The sequence below is a fragment of the Melanotaenia boesemani genome, chromosome 19 (genome assembly GCF_017639745.1).
Source record: "Melanotaenia boesemani isolate fMelBoe1 chromosome 19, fMelBoe1.pri, whole genome shotgun sequence".
NCBI classification, from domain to species: Eukaryota; Metazoa; Chordata; class Actinopteri; order Atheriniformes; family Melanotaeniidae; genus Melanotaenia; species Melanotaenia boesemani.
This window is the reverse complement of record NC_055700.1, coordinates 20333966-20345652: the sequence shown is the minus strand read 5'-3', so window position 1 is coordinate 20345652 and position 11687 is coordinate 20333966. Positions and strand designations below refer to the sequence as shown.

At 38.9% G+C, this 11687-nt stretch overlaps 5 protein-coding genes across 5 annotated transcripts; all 5 read left to right on the top strand.

Annotated features, from left to right (window-relative positions):
- Nucleotides 1-385: 385 nt before the first annotated feature.
- LOC121630055 (N-acetyllactosaminide beta-1,3-N-acetylglucosaminyltransferase 2) lies at nt 386-4142 on the top strand. Its single transcript, XM_041970095.1, has 2 exons — nt 386-549; nt 1124-4142. The coding sequence occupies exon 2, from the start codon at nt 1156-1158 to the stop codon at nt 2497-2499; it is 1344 nt and encodes a 447-aa protein (XP_041826029.1). The 5' UTR covers nt 386-549; nt 1124-1155; the 3' UTR covers nt 2500-4142.
- A 156-nt stretch (nt 4143-4298) lies between these two features.
- On the top strand, nt 4299-5459 carry LOC121630193 (heat shock protein 30-like). The gene has a single exon (XM_041970326.1). The coding sequence runs from the start codon at nt 4631-4633 to the stop codon at nt 5243-5245; it is 615 nt and encodes a 204-aa protein (XP_041826260.1). The 5' UTR covers nt 4299-4630; the 3' UTR covers nt 5246-5459.
- Nucleotides 5460-6371: 912 nt separating this feature from the next.
- Nucleotides 6372-7423, top strand: LOC121630186 (heat shock protein 30-like). The gene has a single exon (XM_041970317.1). The coding sequence runs from the start codon at nt 6547-6549 to the stop codon at nt 7159-7161; it is 615 nt and encodes a 204-aa protein (XP_041826251.1). The 5' UTR covers nt 6372-6546; the 3' UTR covers nt 7162-7423.
- Nucleotides 7424-8305: 882 nt separating this feature from the next.
- Nucleotides 8306-9210, top strand: LOC121630176 (heat shock protein 30-like). The gene has a single exon (XM_041970299.1). It carries the CDS (start codon nt 8414-8416, stop codon nt 9026-9028), a length of 615 nt encoding a protein of 204 aa, XP_041826233.1. The 5' UTR covers nt 8306-8413; the 3' UTR covers nt 9029-9210.
- A 1060-nt stretch (nt 9211-10270) lies between these two features.
- On the top strand, nt 10271-11165 carry LOC121630178 (heat shock protein 30-like). Its single transcript, XM_041970300.1, has one exon. The coding sequence runs from the start codon at nt 10289-10291 to the stop codon at nt 10901-10903; it is 615 nt and encodes a 204-aa protein (XP_041826234.1). The 5' UTR covers nt 10271-10288; the 3' UTR covers nt 10904-11165.
- Nucleotides 11166-11687: the final 522 nt, after the last annotated feature.

Genomic DNA, 11687 nt, shown 5'->3' with positions numbered 1-11687 from the left:
TTTGCACCATTGCAATACAATTTTACAATTGCAGAACTGAGTTTATTTACTCTTAATGCTCAGTATCATTTATTAAAACTGGTTTGCATGATCAAAATATGTTCGACTGGGCTATTATTTATTTGCGGTTTGGGTCAGCTTGCACGCCGTTTGGTTACATCATGCAAATATTCACCTGGAACACATGAATGCAAATCAACTCTGTATTTGAGAAATCACCGCCTAACAAAACAAAAAAAGCATCAGCCAGGGGCATTGAGCCAGCCCAGGTGATGTTTACCTAATGTAGGAACTAATGAGGCGCATGCTCGTTGTTCACGCGGGTATCCTACCTGAGAGGCGTTGTTCAGCTGCGAGTTGGGGGCAGCTGTGCTAAGAGAAGCGCTTGGTAGATATAGATGTCAAACCAATCCCGTTACTGACATATGTGATGACCTGCAGACCTGCCTCTATAACCAGCCGATAGCCAGACCGGATGAAAGCTACAAGACGTAGACACAACAGACTGTTTATATCTGTTTGCAAAACCGAGCGAAAGTTCACTCACTTGTAAGTAATTGTAAGTCTCTTCTTTCATCCGTTGTCAAAATTTGATATTTCTTTAGTAACCAACTGTAAGAATGACTGACAACAGAAGGAATAATATGTGTATGCTATCTGTACGGAGAATGAATTGGAAAGTTGAGGCTATTTTTCGTGTTGCAAACTAAATTTTCCCACGCACTAGGACGGAGAAAGAGGACTGCTGAGGCTTGATACAGTGATTTGTTTAAGCCATAGGCAAATAACATTAAAGCCTTTACCCAGCTAAGGAAAGGAAGAGATAATCCACTTCATTTCATCTTAGACATTTCCACTTTATGTCTAGAGGGGCTGTCTGCCTATCAACAGGCATTCAGGTATACAGGATGATGGTGTGAATGTGCAGGCAAGAACAGATAATAAGCCCCACTGCACAATCTCCAAGGAGACAGAAACTCTAGAGGTTTGACTGCAGTTTATAAAATATCTTAAGGACTCATGTCATGACAGTTGTGTGTTTTTTTAGAGAGAAGGGGCATGGTTTACTTATTTATTTTTGCTATCATTATAGAAAAAGTTATTAATTCTTGTCTTTTTTCAGTGTTAAGGTGACAGATTTGTACACCAGTGGCAATGGGAAAATGCTGCAAGTGCAATGGGAGACTGTTATGCATGTGTCTGCTTCCTTGTATGATGACCGGCCACCTTCTGATTTACATCATGGTGTCTATATTCGTGACCATCTCATATGCTCCTCCAAAAATAACTATTCACTACATTGCCCCAGGGATTTCTGCTAATTCTTCAGCTTTGGCCTCTCACCCACTTGGCCCTTTCTGGAACCTTCGTTTGGAGGACGGTGCTCTGTGGAACCAGTTGCAGCATGCTTGGGATCGTCAGCACAATCCAATACTAAGAAGAAACACAACGGGGATAAATAGGAAGCCCAAAGCTCAGCTTTCAACAGAAATCAAAGATGACTGCCTTTCTGACTGTACGTCACACAAGTGTTCAGTCCCTCATGCGCATGATTTTAACAGCTTGCCAGAGCAAATTAGGGCATTTATCAAGTCAATGCACTGCAGAGAGTACCCCTTCCTTATCAACCAGCCTGGTATGTGTAGGAGGCGCAGCAATAGCTTTGGAGCGGACTCCCCCATGCTCCTCATTGCAATCAAATCTCAAGTTGGAAACTTTGAAAACAGACAGGCCATTCGTGAAACATGGGGACGCAGTGGTCTGGTCAGAGGGGAAACAAGTAAGAAAGGAGGGCTGGTGCACACGATTTTCCTGCTTGGAAGACAGGACTCAAGTACAGGTCCTTACCCAGATCTCAAAAACCTCCTGGAGCTTGAGAGCCAGAAGTATAGAGATATTCTTCAGTGGGATTTCAGAGATACTTTCTTTAATTTGACATTAAAGGACCTGCTGCTGTGGCAATGGCTCCAGAAATACTGCCCCACTGCCACCTTTATCTTTAAAGGGGATGATGATGTCTTTGTTCGAACGGATGCCCTTCTGGATTATTTGCACAAAGAGAGGGAAGAGCACAATTTGTGGAGAGGCTATACAAATGATACTGAGATGAATTTGTTTGTTGGGGATGTGATCAGTAATGCAATGCCAAGCCGTGAGCCGTCTACTAAATACTATATACCAGAAACTTTTTACAAAGGTGTGTACCCATCTTATGCTGGTGGAGGAGGGGTTGTGTATTCTGGTTCACTTGCATTACGTTTGAAAGAAGTGTCTGAGAGAGTCCACCTTTTCCCAATCGATGATGTGTATCTCGGCATGTGCCTGCACAGACTCGGGCTCTCTCCAAGGCATCACCCTGGGTTTTTAACCTTTGATCTCTCAATAACAGACAGGGAAAATCCCTGTGCATACAGATCTGTTCTCCTTGTTCACAAAAGAAGTCCCAAGGAGATGTTGACACTGTGGAAACAGCTCCAGAATCTGCACGGTCAATGCTGAGGCTCATTTGCTAATCAAATAGGATTCAGTGAATACATAATGATGACACTACCATAACACTCATTTGAAAAGAAATACACACTGTGACTCCAACCTCAAGTTAAGAAGGCAGTGTCCGATCAAGGTCATGTATAATCACCTTCTGGAGTATCTGGAACTCTGGGGAGGAGAGTGATCTACCTCAAAGTGTACTTTTATTATGCTAGCATTAAAGATTAATCACTCATTTCATGACTTTGTCCTCTTTTAACTTAAGATCTTAATTTATTCCATAAAAATATAAAATATTATATGCTGTTTTTGTAAATAAAATATATGTTTTGTCTTTTTTGTTATCTAGCGGCTGTTATAACATTATTAGTGATTTGCTGTTTAATTTTTTTTTCCAAAGAAGGATGTAAGTCATAGAAAGATTATGTTGTGTTACAGGAGCTTTATACAGCATGTCACTCATTTTATCTCAGTTACTAAAGACAGAAATCCATAATAAATGATAATCTTGTATGTGTGGCTTTCAAGTTATGGAAAAGACTGTGGTGCAGTGGCTGAATCTGTCATTTCATGGAGTGGATGGTTCATCACATCACCTCTACTGACTCTGCAAGGGATGGGAATGGACTTGGATATAAATTAAATAAATGTGTGTTGCTGTTCTCAAAGGATGCTGCAAAAATCTCTAATATATGTTTTATGGTTAATAAACAGTTAAGGCAATTTTCTGAATATTTGAAATGGATTATTATGATCATAGAGTTTTGTTTTTGTTGAAATAACATTACAACCAGACTGCATCATCTCTCTAAAAGATTCTTGTAAGGAGTGAAAATTTAAGCAGAATGCAGCTCACACATCAGATTCTAATGCTCACAAGGTTCTTCTTTGTTCTTGTCTAGTCGTGACTATTGATCATGGTACTAATAGGCAGACAGTGGTTTTGGAGTAATGCATGTGCAGGAGATGAGTGTCTGATGACCACAAGAGGAGCATTACTGAGCAGATTAACTCTTATGAGCAAATTGAAAAGTGGGTAGAAGCCAACTAATGTTTGATCAACTTTATTAGGACATGACTCTTGAGTGGCTGCTGCAAAATACTGATATTCTGATAAATGTTTTTAGTTATTTTCACATATGCTCTTTTGTTTTGTCTGAAGGTACAACTACAATGTTGAAATGGTAAAAAAAAAAAGAAAAAAAAAAGATGAGTTATGAAGTAGTAATCACTGAATCAGCCGTAATAATTTATAGGGGGAACTTTGAACTAGTTTGTTGCATATAGGTCTACATATTTCTTCAGGTGTTAATTATTTGTTATAGTATTATTATTATAAGGGCGTATACAGATGCATCCATGCTAGTGGATGATTTGATAACGATAGGAAAAAGTGGATAAGTATAGTGGTAGTTGTGGTTCAAGTTTTATATTTATGTGTTGATGGATAATGTAGTGTAGAGGGAATATGTGTGGGTTGGTTGTGTATTCATGTGCATATCTTGTATGCTCTACATTAGTAACTAAGTGAACATGTGTAGTTGGGATGTTTGTGGCTGCTCATGTACTTACATTAAGAATGTGTTTGACTTATTTTGAGTGTGGCAATGAAATTTAGAAAAAGGAGTAGGACTCAGATTTTCTTCCTATTATTTTATGGACATCTAGATTTGCTTTTTCTTCTTCTTCTGTTTTCTCTTCATGTTACCTTTTGATTTTGTTTGTTTTTTGCTAGTAAATATGATTCATGATTAAAATAATATTTTATAATGACAAAATGTGACATACTTTACTAAATAGGTGTTTTATTTATTTATTTATTTATTCATTCAGTTATTCAATAATGTTTTCATGTATTTGTGGGTTTGTAATTTTAAGAATAATGACGTTATCATGACAACATGTAGAGCGACTTCATGAACAGGAATAACAGTGACATCATGACTCCAGGAAAACAGCTCCACCCAGTGGAGATGTGTGGTAATAACCAGAACCTTCCTGAAGACTCTGGACCTCCTCCAGATAGAATATAAAGCTGGGACAGTCCCACTGCCGAGACAGAAAGCAACACAGAACAGAACAGACACCTGAACAGAGTTTCATCTCAAAACAAGAGGACTCACCACTAAACACACTGAAGATGCTGCGCTCTCCTGGATTCCAGTCTGCCCTCAGTCCATTCATGGATTTCTACTGGCCTGTACGCAGTCTGTGGCCAGAGGTCAGACCTCTGCTCTACCAGCAGGATCTCCTGCAGAGAAACCTGCAGGATCTGCACAGTCGTCTGGAGATGATGGACAAATTTCAAGGCAACATCCTGGAGAAGACGGAGCCTTTCCAGAGCAGCGTGGCCCTGCAACCAGTCTCCTACCTGCTGGAGAAAGAGGGAGAGCACTTTGGCCTGATCCTGGACACGAGAGGCTTTTCCCCAGAGGAGCTGTCTGTCAGGCAGGTGGGCAGGAAGCTGAGAGTCAGTGGGAAGACGGAGAAGAAGCAGGAGGACGAGAAAGGCTCCTACTCTTACAGACTCCAGGAGTTCAGACAGGAGGTTGATCTGCCTGAAGGGACCAACCCTGAAGACGTCTCCTGCTGCCTGTTTCCAGACGGAAAGCTCCACATCCAGGCAGCCAAAGCTCCACGTGTTGAGGAGGCTGAGAGAGAGCTGACTATCAAGAGGAGCTCAGAGGAGGAAACACAGCAGAGTGTGTGTTCACAGGCAGAAGAGACCAGAGAGGAGACACACAACAGATCATAGAAGGAAGCTGAAGACATGGACTGATATACATGATGTTGTACTAATGCTTTATATTGATGAATGATGACTGTGATTTAATGTATTTAAACGCAGAAACTTTTTCACTGTTTTCCACAAAGAAGTAAAAGTTCAGCTTTCAGAGTCAGACTGACAAACATGTAAATGTGCCATAAAGAAATGTTTTATATTGATGGAAGACAATTATATTTACTATGTCATGTGTTTATGTTGCTGATTTGAATAAATGCCTCAAATTTTAATAATTTTTTGTCTTTGGTATTTTTACTAAGGTTTTAATTTGTATGATTTTTACTGTCCACAAAATGAGGCCAAAAAAATGAAACTGCATAAAACAAGAAAATAAACATGTAAAGGATATTGACTTATATAAATGTATGAAAGACAAAAATGTGATTAAATAAATGAAAAAAAAAACTAAAAGAGATGTTTTTACATTAATACAAATAAAGAAAGTCAAATCAATGTCATCTTATTAAAGTCAAACATTTTTCTGAGATAAAGGTTGTTTTTAAATTTTAACTTTAAAACAATTATCAGAATAAATCCACAAAGTCTGCGAAGCAGAGTAGGCAAATTATTCAGGAATATTTTATCATAAAGCAGTTTTTGCCCAGAAATATTAATTGTAAATGTTGTCTTGAATCGTGCATGAAGGGTTTTAGATGTTGTGTCATTTTCTTTCTTTTGTCCATCTGTTGAGTAAAGATAAAACGGTGGTTTTCCAACTGCAGGAAAGATCCAACAGCTTCTCCGGTATTTAGAAGATTTCTGGCAAATTTAAAATACATGTTGTAAACAAAACTTTGTTCAACTGTAAGCAAAAACCAAAACACACATATGATGAAGCTTTTTAAAATGTGTCTACTGAGCATACAGTGTTCACAAATTGTGATATACTTTATTAAAAACTTATTTATTTATTTATTTATTTATTCATTTATTTATTTATTCATTTATTTATTTATTTATTCATTTATTCATTCATGATTTTGTGTATTTATGGGTTTGTTTTTTTAAGAATAATGACGTTATCATGACAACATGTAGAGCGACTTCCTGAACAGGAATAACAGTGACATCATGGCTCCAGGGAAACAGCTCCACCCAGTGGAGATGTGTGGTAATAACCAGAACCTTCCTGAAGACTCTGGACCTCCTCCAGTTAGAATATAAAGCTGGGACAGTCCCACTGCTGAGACAGAAAGCAACACAGAACAGAACAGACACCTGAACAGAGTTTCATCTCACAACAAGAGGACTCACCACTAAACACACTGAAGATGCTGTGCTCTCGTGGATTCCAGTCTGCCCTCAGTCCATTCATGGACTTCTACTGGCCTGTACGCAGTCTGTGGCCAGAGGTCAGACCTCTGCTCTACCAGCAGCATCTCCTGCAAAGAAACCTGCAGGATCTGCACAGCCGTCTGGAGATGATGGACAAATTTCAAGGCAACATCCTGGAGAAGACGGAGCCTTTCCAGAGCAGTGTGGCCCTGCAACCAGTCTCCTTCCAGCTGGAGAAAGAGGGAGAGCACTTTGGCCTGATCCTGGACACGAGAGGCTTTTCCCCAGAGGAGCTGTCTGTCAGGCAGGTGGGCAGGAAGCTGAGAGTCAGTGGGAAGACGGAGAAGAAGCAGGAGGACGAGAAAGGCTCCTACTCTTACAGACTCCAGGAGTTCAGACAGGAGTTTGATCTGCCTGAAGGGACCAACCCTGAAGACGTCTCCTGCTGCCTGTTTCCAGACGGAAAGCTCCACATCCAGGCAGCCAAAGCTCCACGTGTTGGGGAGGCTGAGAGAGAGCTGACTAGCAAGAGGAGCTCAGAGGAGGAAACACAGCAGAGTGTGTGTTCACAGGCAGAAGAGACCAGAGAGGAGACACACAACAGATCATAGAAGGAAGCTGAAGACATGGACTGATATACATGATGTTGTACTAATGCTTTATATTGATGAATGATGACTGTGATTTAATGTATTTAAACGCAGAAACTTTTTCACTGTTTTCCACAAAGAAGTAAAAGTTCAGCTTTCAGAGTCAGACTGACAAACATGTAAATGTGCCATAAAGAAATGTTTTATATTGATGGAAGACAATTATATTTACTATGTCATGTTTTTATGTTGCTGATTTGAATAAATGCCTCAAATTTTAATATTTGTGTGTCTTTGGTATTTTTACTAAGGTTTTAATTTGTATGATTTTTACTGTCCACAAAATGAGGCAGCAAAAATAAAACTGTATAAAACAAGAAAATAAACATGTAAAGGATATTGACTTATATAAATGTATGAAAGACAAAAATGTGATTAAAGAAATTAAATAACTAAAAGAGATGTTTTACATTAATACAAATAAAGAAAGTCAAATCAATGTCATCTTATTAAAGTCAAACATTTTTCTGAGATAAAGGTTGTTTTTAAATTTTAACTTTAAAACAATTATCTGAATAAATCCACAAAGTCTGCGAAGCAGAGTAGACAAATTATTCAGGAATATTTTATCATAAAGCAGTTTTTGCCCAGAAATATTAATTGTAAATGTTGTCTTGAATCGTGCATGAAGGGTTTTAGATGTTGTGTCATTTTCTTTCTTTTGTCCATCTGTTGAGTAAAGATAAAACGGTGGTTGTCCAACTGCAGGAAAGATCCAACAGCTTCTCTGGTATTTAGAAGATTTGTGGCAAATTCAAAATACATGTTGTAAACAAAACTTTGTTCAACTGTAAGCAAAAACCAAAACACACATATGATGAAGCTTTTTAAAATGTGTCTACTGAGCATACAGTGTTCACAAATTGTGATATACTTTATTAAAAATTTATTTATTTATTTATTTATTTATTCATTCATGATTTCGTGTATTTATGGGTTTGTTATTTTAAGAATAATGACGTTATCATGACAACATGTAGAGTGACTTCATGAACAGGAATAACAGTGACATCATGACTGCAGTGAAACAGCTCCACCCAGTGGAGATGTGTGGTAATAACCAGAACCTTCCTGAAGACTCTGGACCTCCTCCAGCTAGAATATAAAGCTGGGACAGTCCCACTGCTGAGACAGAAAGCAACACAGAACAGAACAGACACCTGAACAGAGTTTCATCTCACAACAAGAGGACTCACCACTAAACACACTGAAGATGCTGTGCTCTCGTGGATTCCAGTCTGCCCTCAGTCCATTCATGGACTTCTACTGGCCTGTACGCAGTCTGTGGCCAGAGGTCAGACCTCTGCTCTACCAGCAGGATCTCCTGCAGAGAAACCTGCAGGATCTGCACAGCCGTCTGGAGATGATGGACAAATTTCAAGGCAACATCCTGGAGAAGACGGAGCCTTTCCAGAGCAGCGTGGCCCTGCAACCAGTCTCCTACCTGCTGGAGAAAGAGGGAGAGCACTTTGGCCTGATCCTGGACACGAGAGGCTTTTCCCCAGAGGAGCTGTCTGTCAGGCAGGTGGGCAGGAAGCTGAGAGTCAGTGGGAAGATGGAGAAGAAGCAGGAGGACGAGAAAGGCTCCTACTCTTACAGACTCCAGGAGTTCAGACAGGAGTTTGATCTGCCTGAAGGGACCAACCCTGAAGACGTCTCCTGCTGCCTGTCTCCAGACGGAAAGCTCCACATCCAGGCAGCCAAAGCTCCACGTGTTGAGGAGGCTGAGAGAGAGCTGACTATCAAGAGGAGCTCAGAGGAGGAAACACAGCAGAGTGTGTGTTCACAGGCAGAAGAGACCAGAGAGGAGACACACAACAGATCATAGAAGGAAGCTGAAGACATGGACTGATATACACGATGTTGTACTAATGCTTTATATTGATGAATGATGACTGTGATTTAATGTATTTAAAAGCAGAAACTTTTTCACTGTTTTCCACAAAGAAGTAAAAGTTCAGCTTTCAGAGTCAGACTGACAAACATGTAAATGTGCCATAAAGAAATGTTTTTTATTGATGGAAGACAATTATATTTACTATGTCATGTTTTTATGTTGCTGATTTGAATAAATGCCTCAAATTTTAATATTTTTGTGTCTTTGGTATTTTTACTAAGGTTTTCATTTGTATGATTTTTACTGTCCACAAAATGAGGCAGCAAAAATAAAACTGCATAAAACAAGAAAATAAACATGTAAAGGATATTGACTTATATAAATGTATGAAAGACAAAAATGTGATTAAAGAAATGAAAAAAAACTAAAAGAGATGTTTTTACATTAATACAAATAAAGAAAGTCAAATCAATGTCATCTTATTAAAGTCAAACATTTTTCTGAGATAAAGGTTGTTTTTAAATTTTAACTTTAAAACAATTATCAGAATAAATCCACAAAGTCTGCGAAGCAGAGTAGACAAATTATTCAGGAATATTTTATCATAAAGCAGTTTTTGCCCAGAAATATTAATTGTAAATGTTGTCTTGAATCGTGCATGAAGGGTTTTAGATGTTGTGTCATTTTCTTTTTTTTGTCCATCTGTTGAGTAAAGAAAAAACGGTGGTTGTCCAACTGCAGGAAAGATCCAACAGCTTCTCCGGTATTTAGAAGATTTGTGGCAAATTCAAAATACATGTTGTAAACAAAACTTTTATTCAACTGTAAGCAAAAACCAAAACACACATATGATGAAGCTTTTTAAAATGTGTCTACTGAGCATACAGTGTTCACAAATTGTGATATACTTTATTAAAAATTTATTTATTTATTTATTTATTTATTTATTCATTCATGATTTCGTGTATTTATGGGTTTGTTATTTTAAGGATAATGACGTTATCATGACAACATGTAGAGCAACTTCATGAACAGGAATAACAGTGACATCATGGCTCCAGGAAAACAGCTCCACCCAGTGGAGATGTGTGGTAATAACCAGAACCTTCCTGAAGACTCTGGACCTCCTCCAGCTAGAATATAAAGCTGGGACAGTCCCACTGCTGAGACAGAAAGCAACACAGAACAGAACAGACACCTGAACAGAGTTTCATCTCAAAACAAGAGGACTCACCACTAAACACACTGAAGATGCTGTGCTCTCGTGGATTCCAGTCTGCCCTCAGTCCATTCATGGACTTCTACTGGCCTGTACGCAGTCTGTGGCCAGAGGTCAGACCTCTGCTCTACCAGCAGGATCTCCTGCAGAGAAACCTGCAGGATCTGCACAGCCGTCTGGAGATGATGGACAAATTTCAAGGCAACATCCTGAAGAAGACGGAGCCTTTCCAGAGCAGTGTGGCCCTGCAACCAGTCTCCTACCAGCTGGAGAAAGAGGGAGAGCACTTTGGCCTGACCCTGGACACGAGAGGCTTTTCCCCAGAGGAGCTGTCTGTCAGGCAGGTGGGCAGGAAGCTGAGAGTCAGTGGGAAGACGGAGAAGAAGCAGGAGGACGAGAAAGGCTCCTACTCTTACAGACTCCAGGAGTTCAGACAAGAGTTTGATCTGCCTGAAGGGACCAACCCTGAAGACGTCTCCTGCTGCCTGTTTCCAGACGGAAAGCTCCACATCCAGGCAGCCAAAGCTCCACGTGTTGAGGAGGCTGAGAGAGAGCTGACTATCAAGAGGAGCTCAGAGGAGGAAACACAGCAGAGTGTGTGTTCACAGGCAGAAGAGACCAGAGAGGAGACACACAACAGATCATAGAAGGAAGCTGAAGACATGGACTGATATACATGATGTTGTACTAATGCTTTATATTGATGAATGATGACTGTGATTTAATGTGTTTAAACGCAGAAACTTTTTCACTGTTTTCCACAAAGAAGTAAAAGTTCAGCTTTCAGAGTCAGACTGACAAACATGTAAATGTGCCATAAAGAAATGTTTTATATTGATGGAAGACAATTATATTTACTATGTCATGTTTTTATGTTGCTGATTTGAATAAATGCCTCAAATTTTAATATTTTTGTGTCTTTGGTATTTTTACTAAGGTTTTCATTTGTATGATTTTTACTGTCCACAAAATGAGGCAGCAAAAATAAAACTGCATAAAACAAGAAAATAAACATGTAAAGGATATTGACTTATATAAATGTATGATAGACGAAAATGTGATTAAAGAAGTGAAAAAAAACTAAAAGAGATGTTTTTACATTAATACAAATAAAGAAAGTCAAATCAATGTCATCTTATTAAAGTCAAACATTTCTCTGAGATAAAGGTTGTTTTTAAATTTTAACTTTAAAACAATTATCAGAATAAATCCACAAAGTCTGCGAAGCAGAGTAGACAAATTATTCAGGAATATTTTATCATAAAGCAGTTTTTGCCCAGAAATATTAATTGTAAATGTTGTCTTGAATCGTGCATGAAGGGTTTTAGATGTTGTGTCATTTTCTTTCTTTTGTCACTCTGTTGAGTAAAGATAAAACGGTGGTTGTCCAACCGCAGGAAAGATCCAACAGCTTCTCTGGTATTTAGAAGA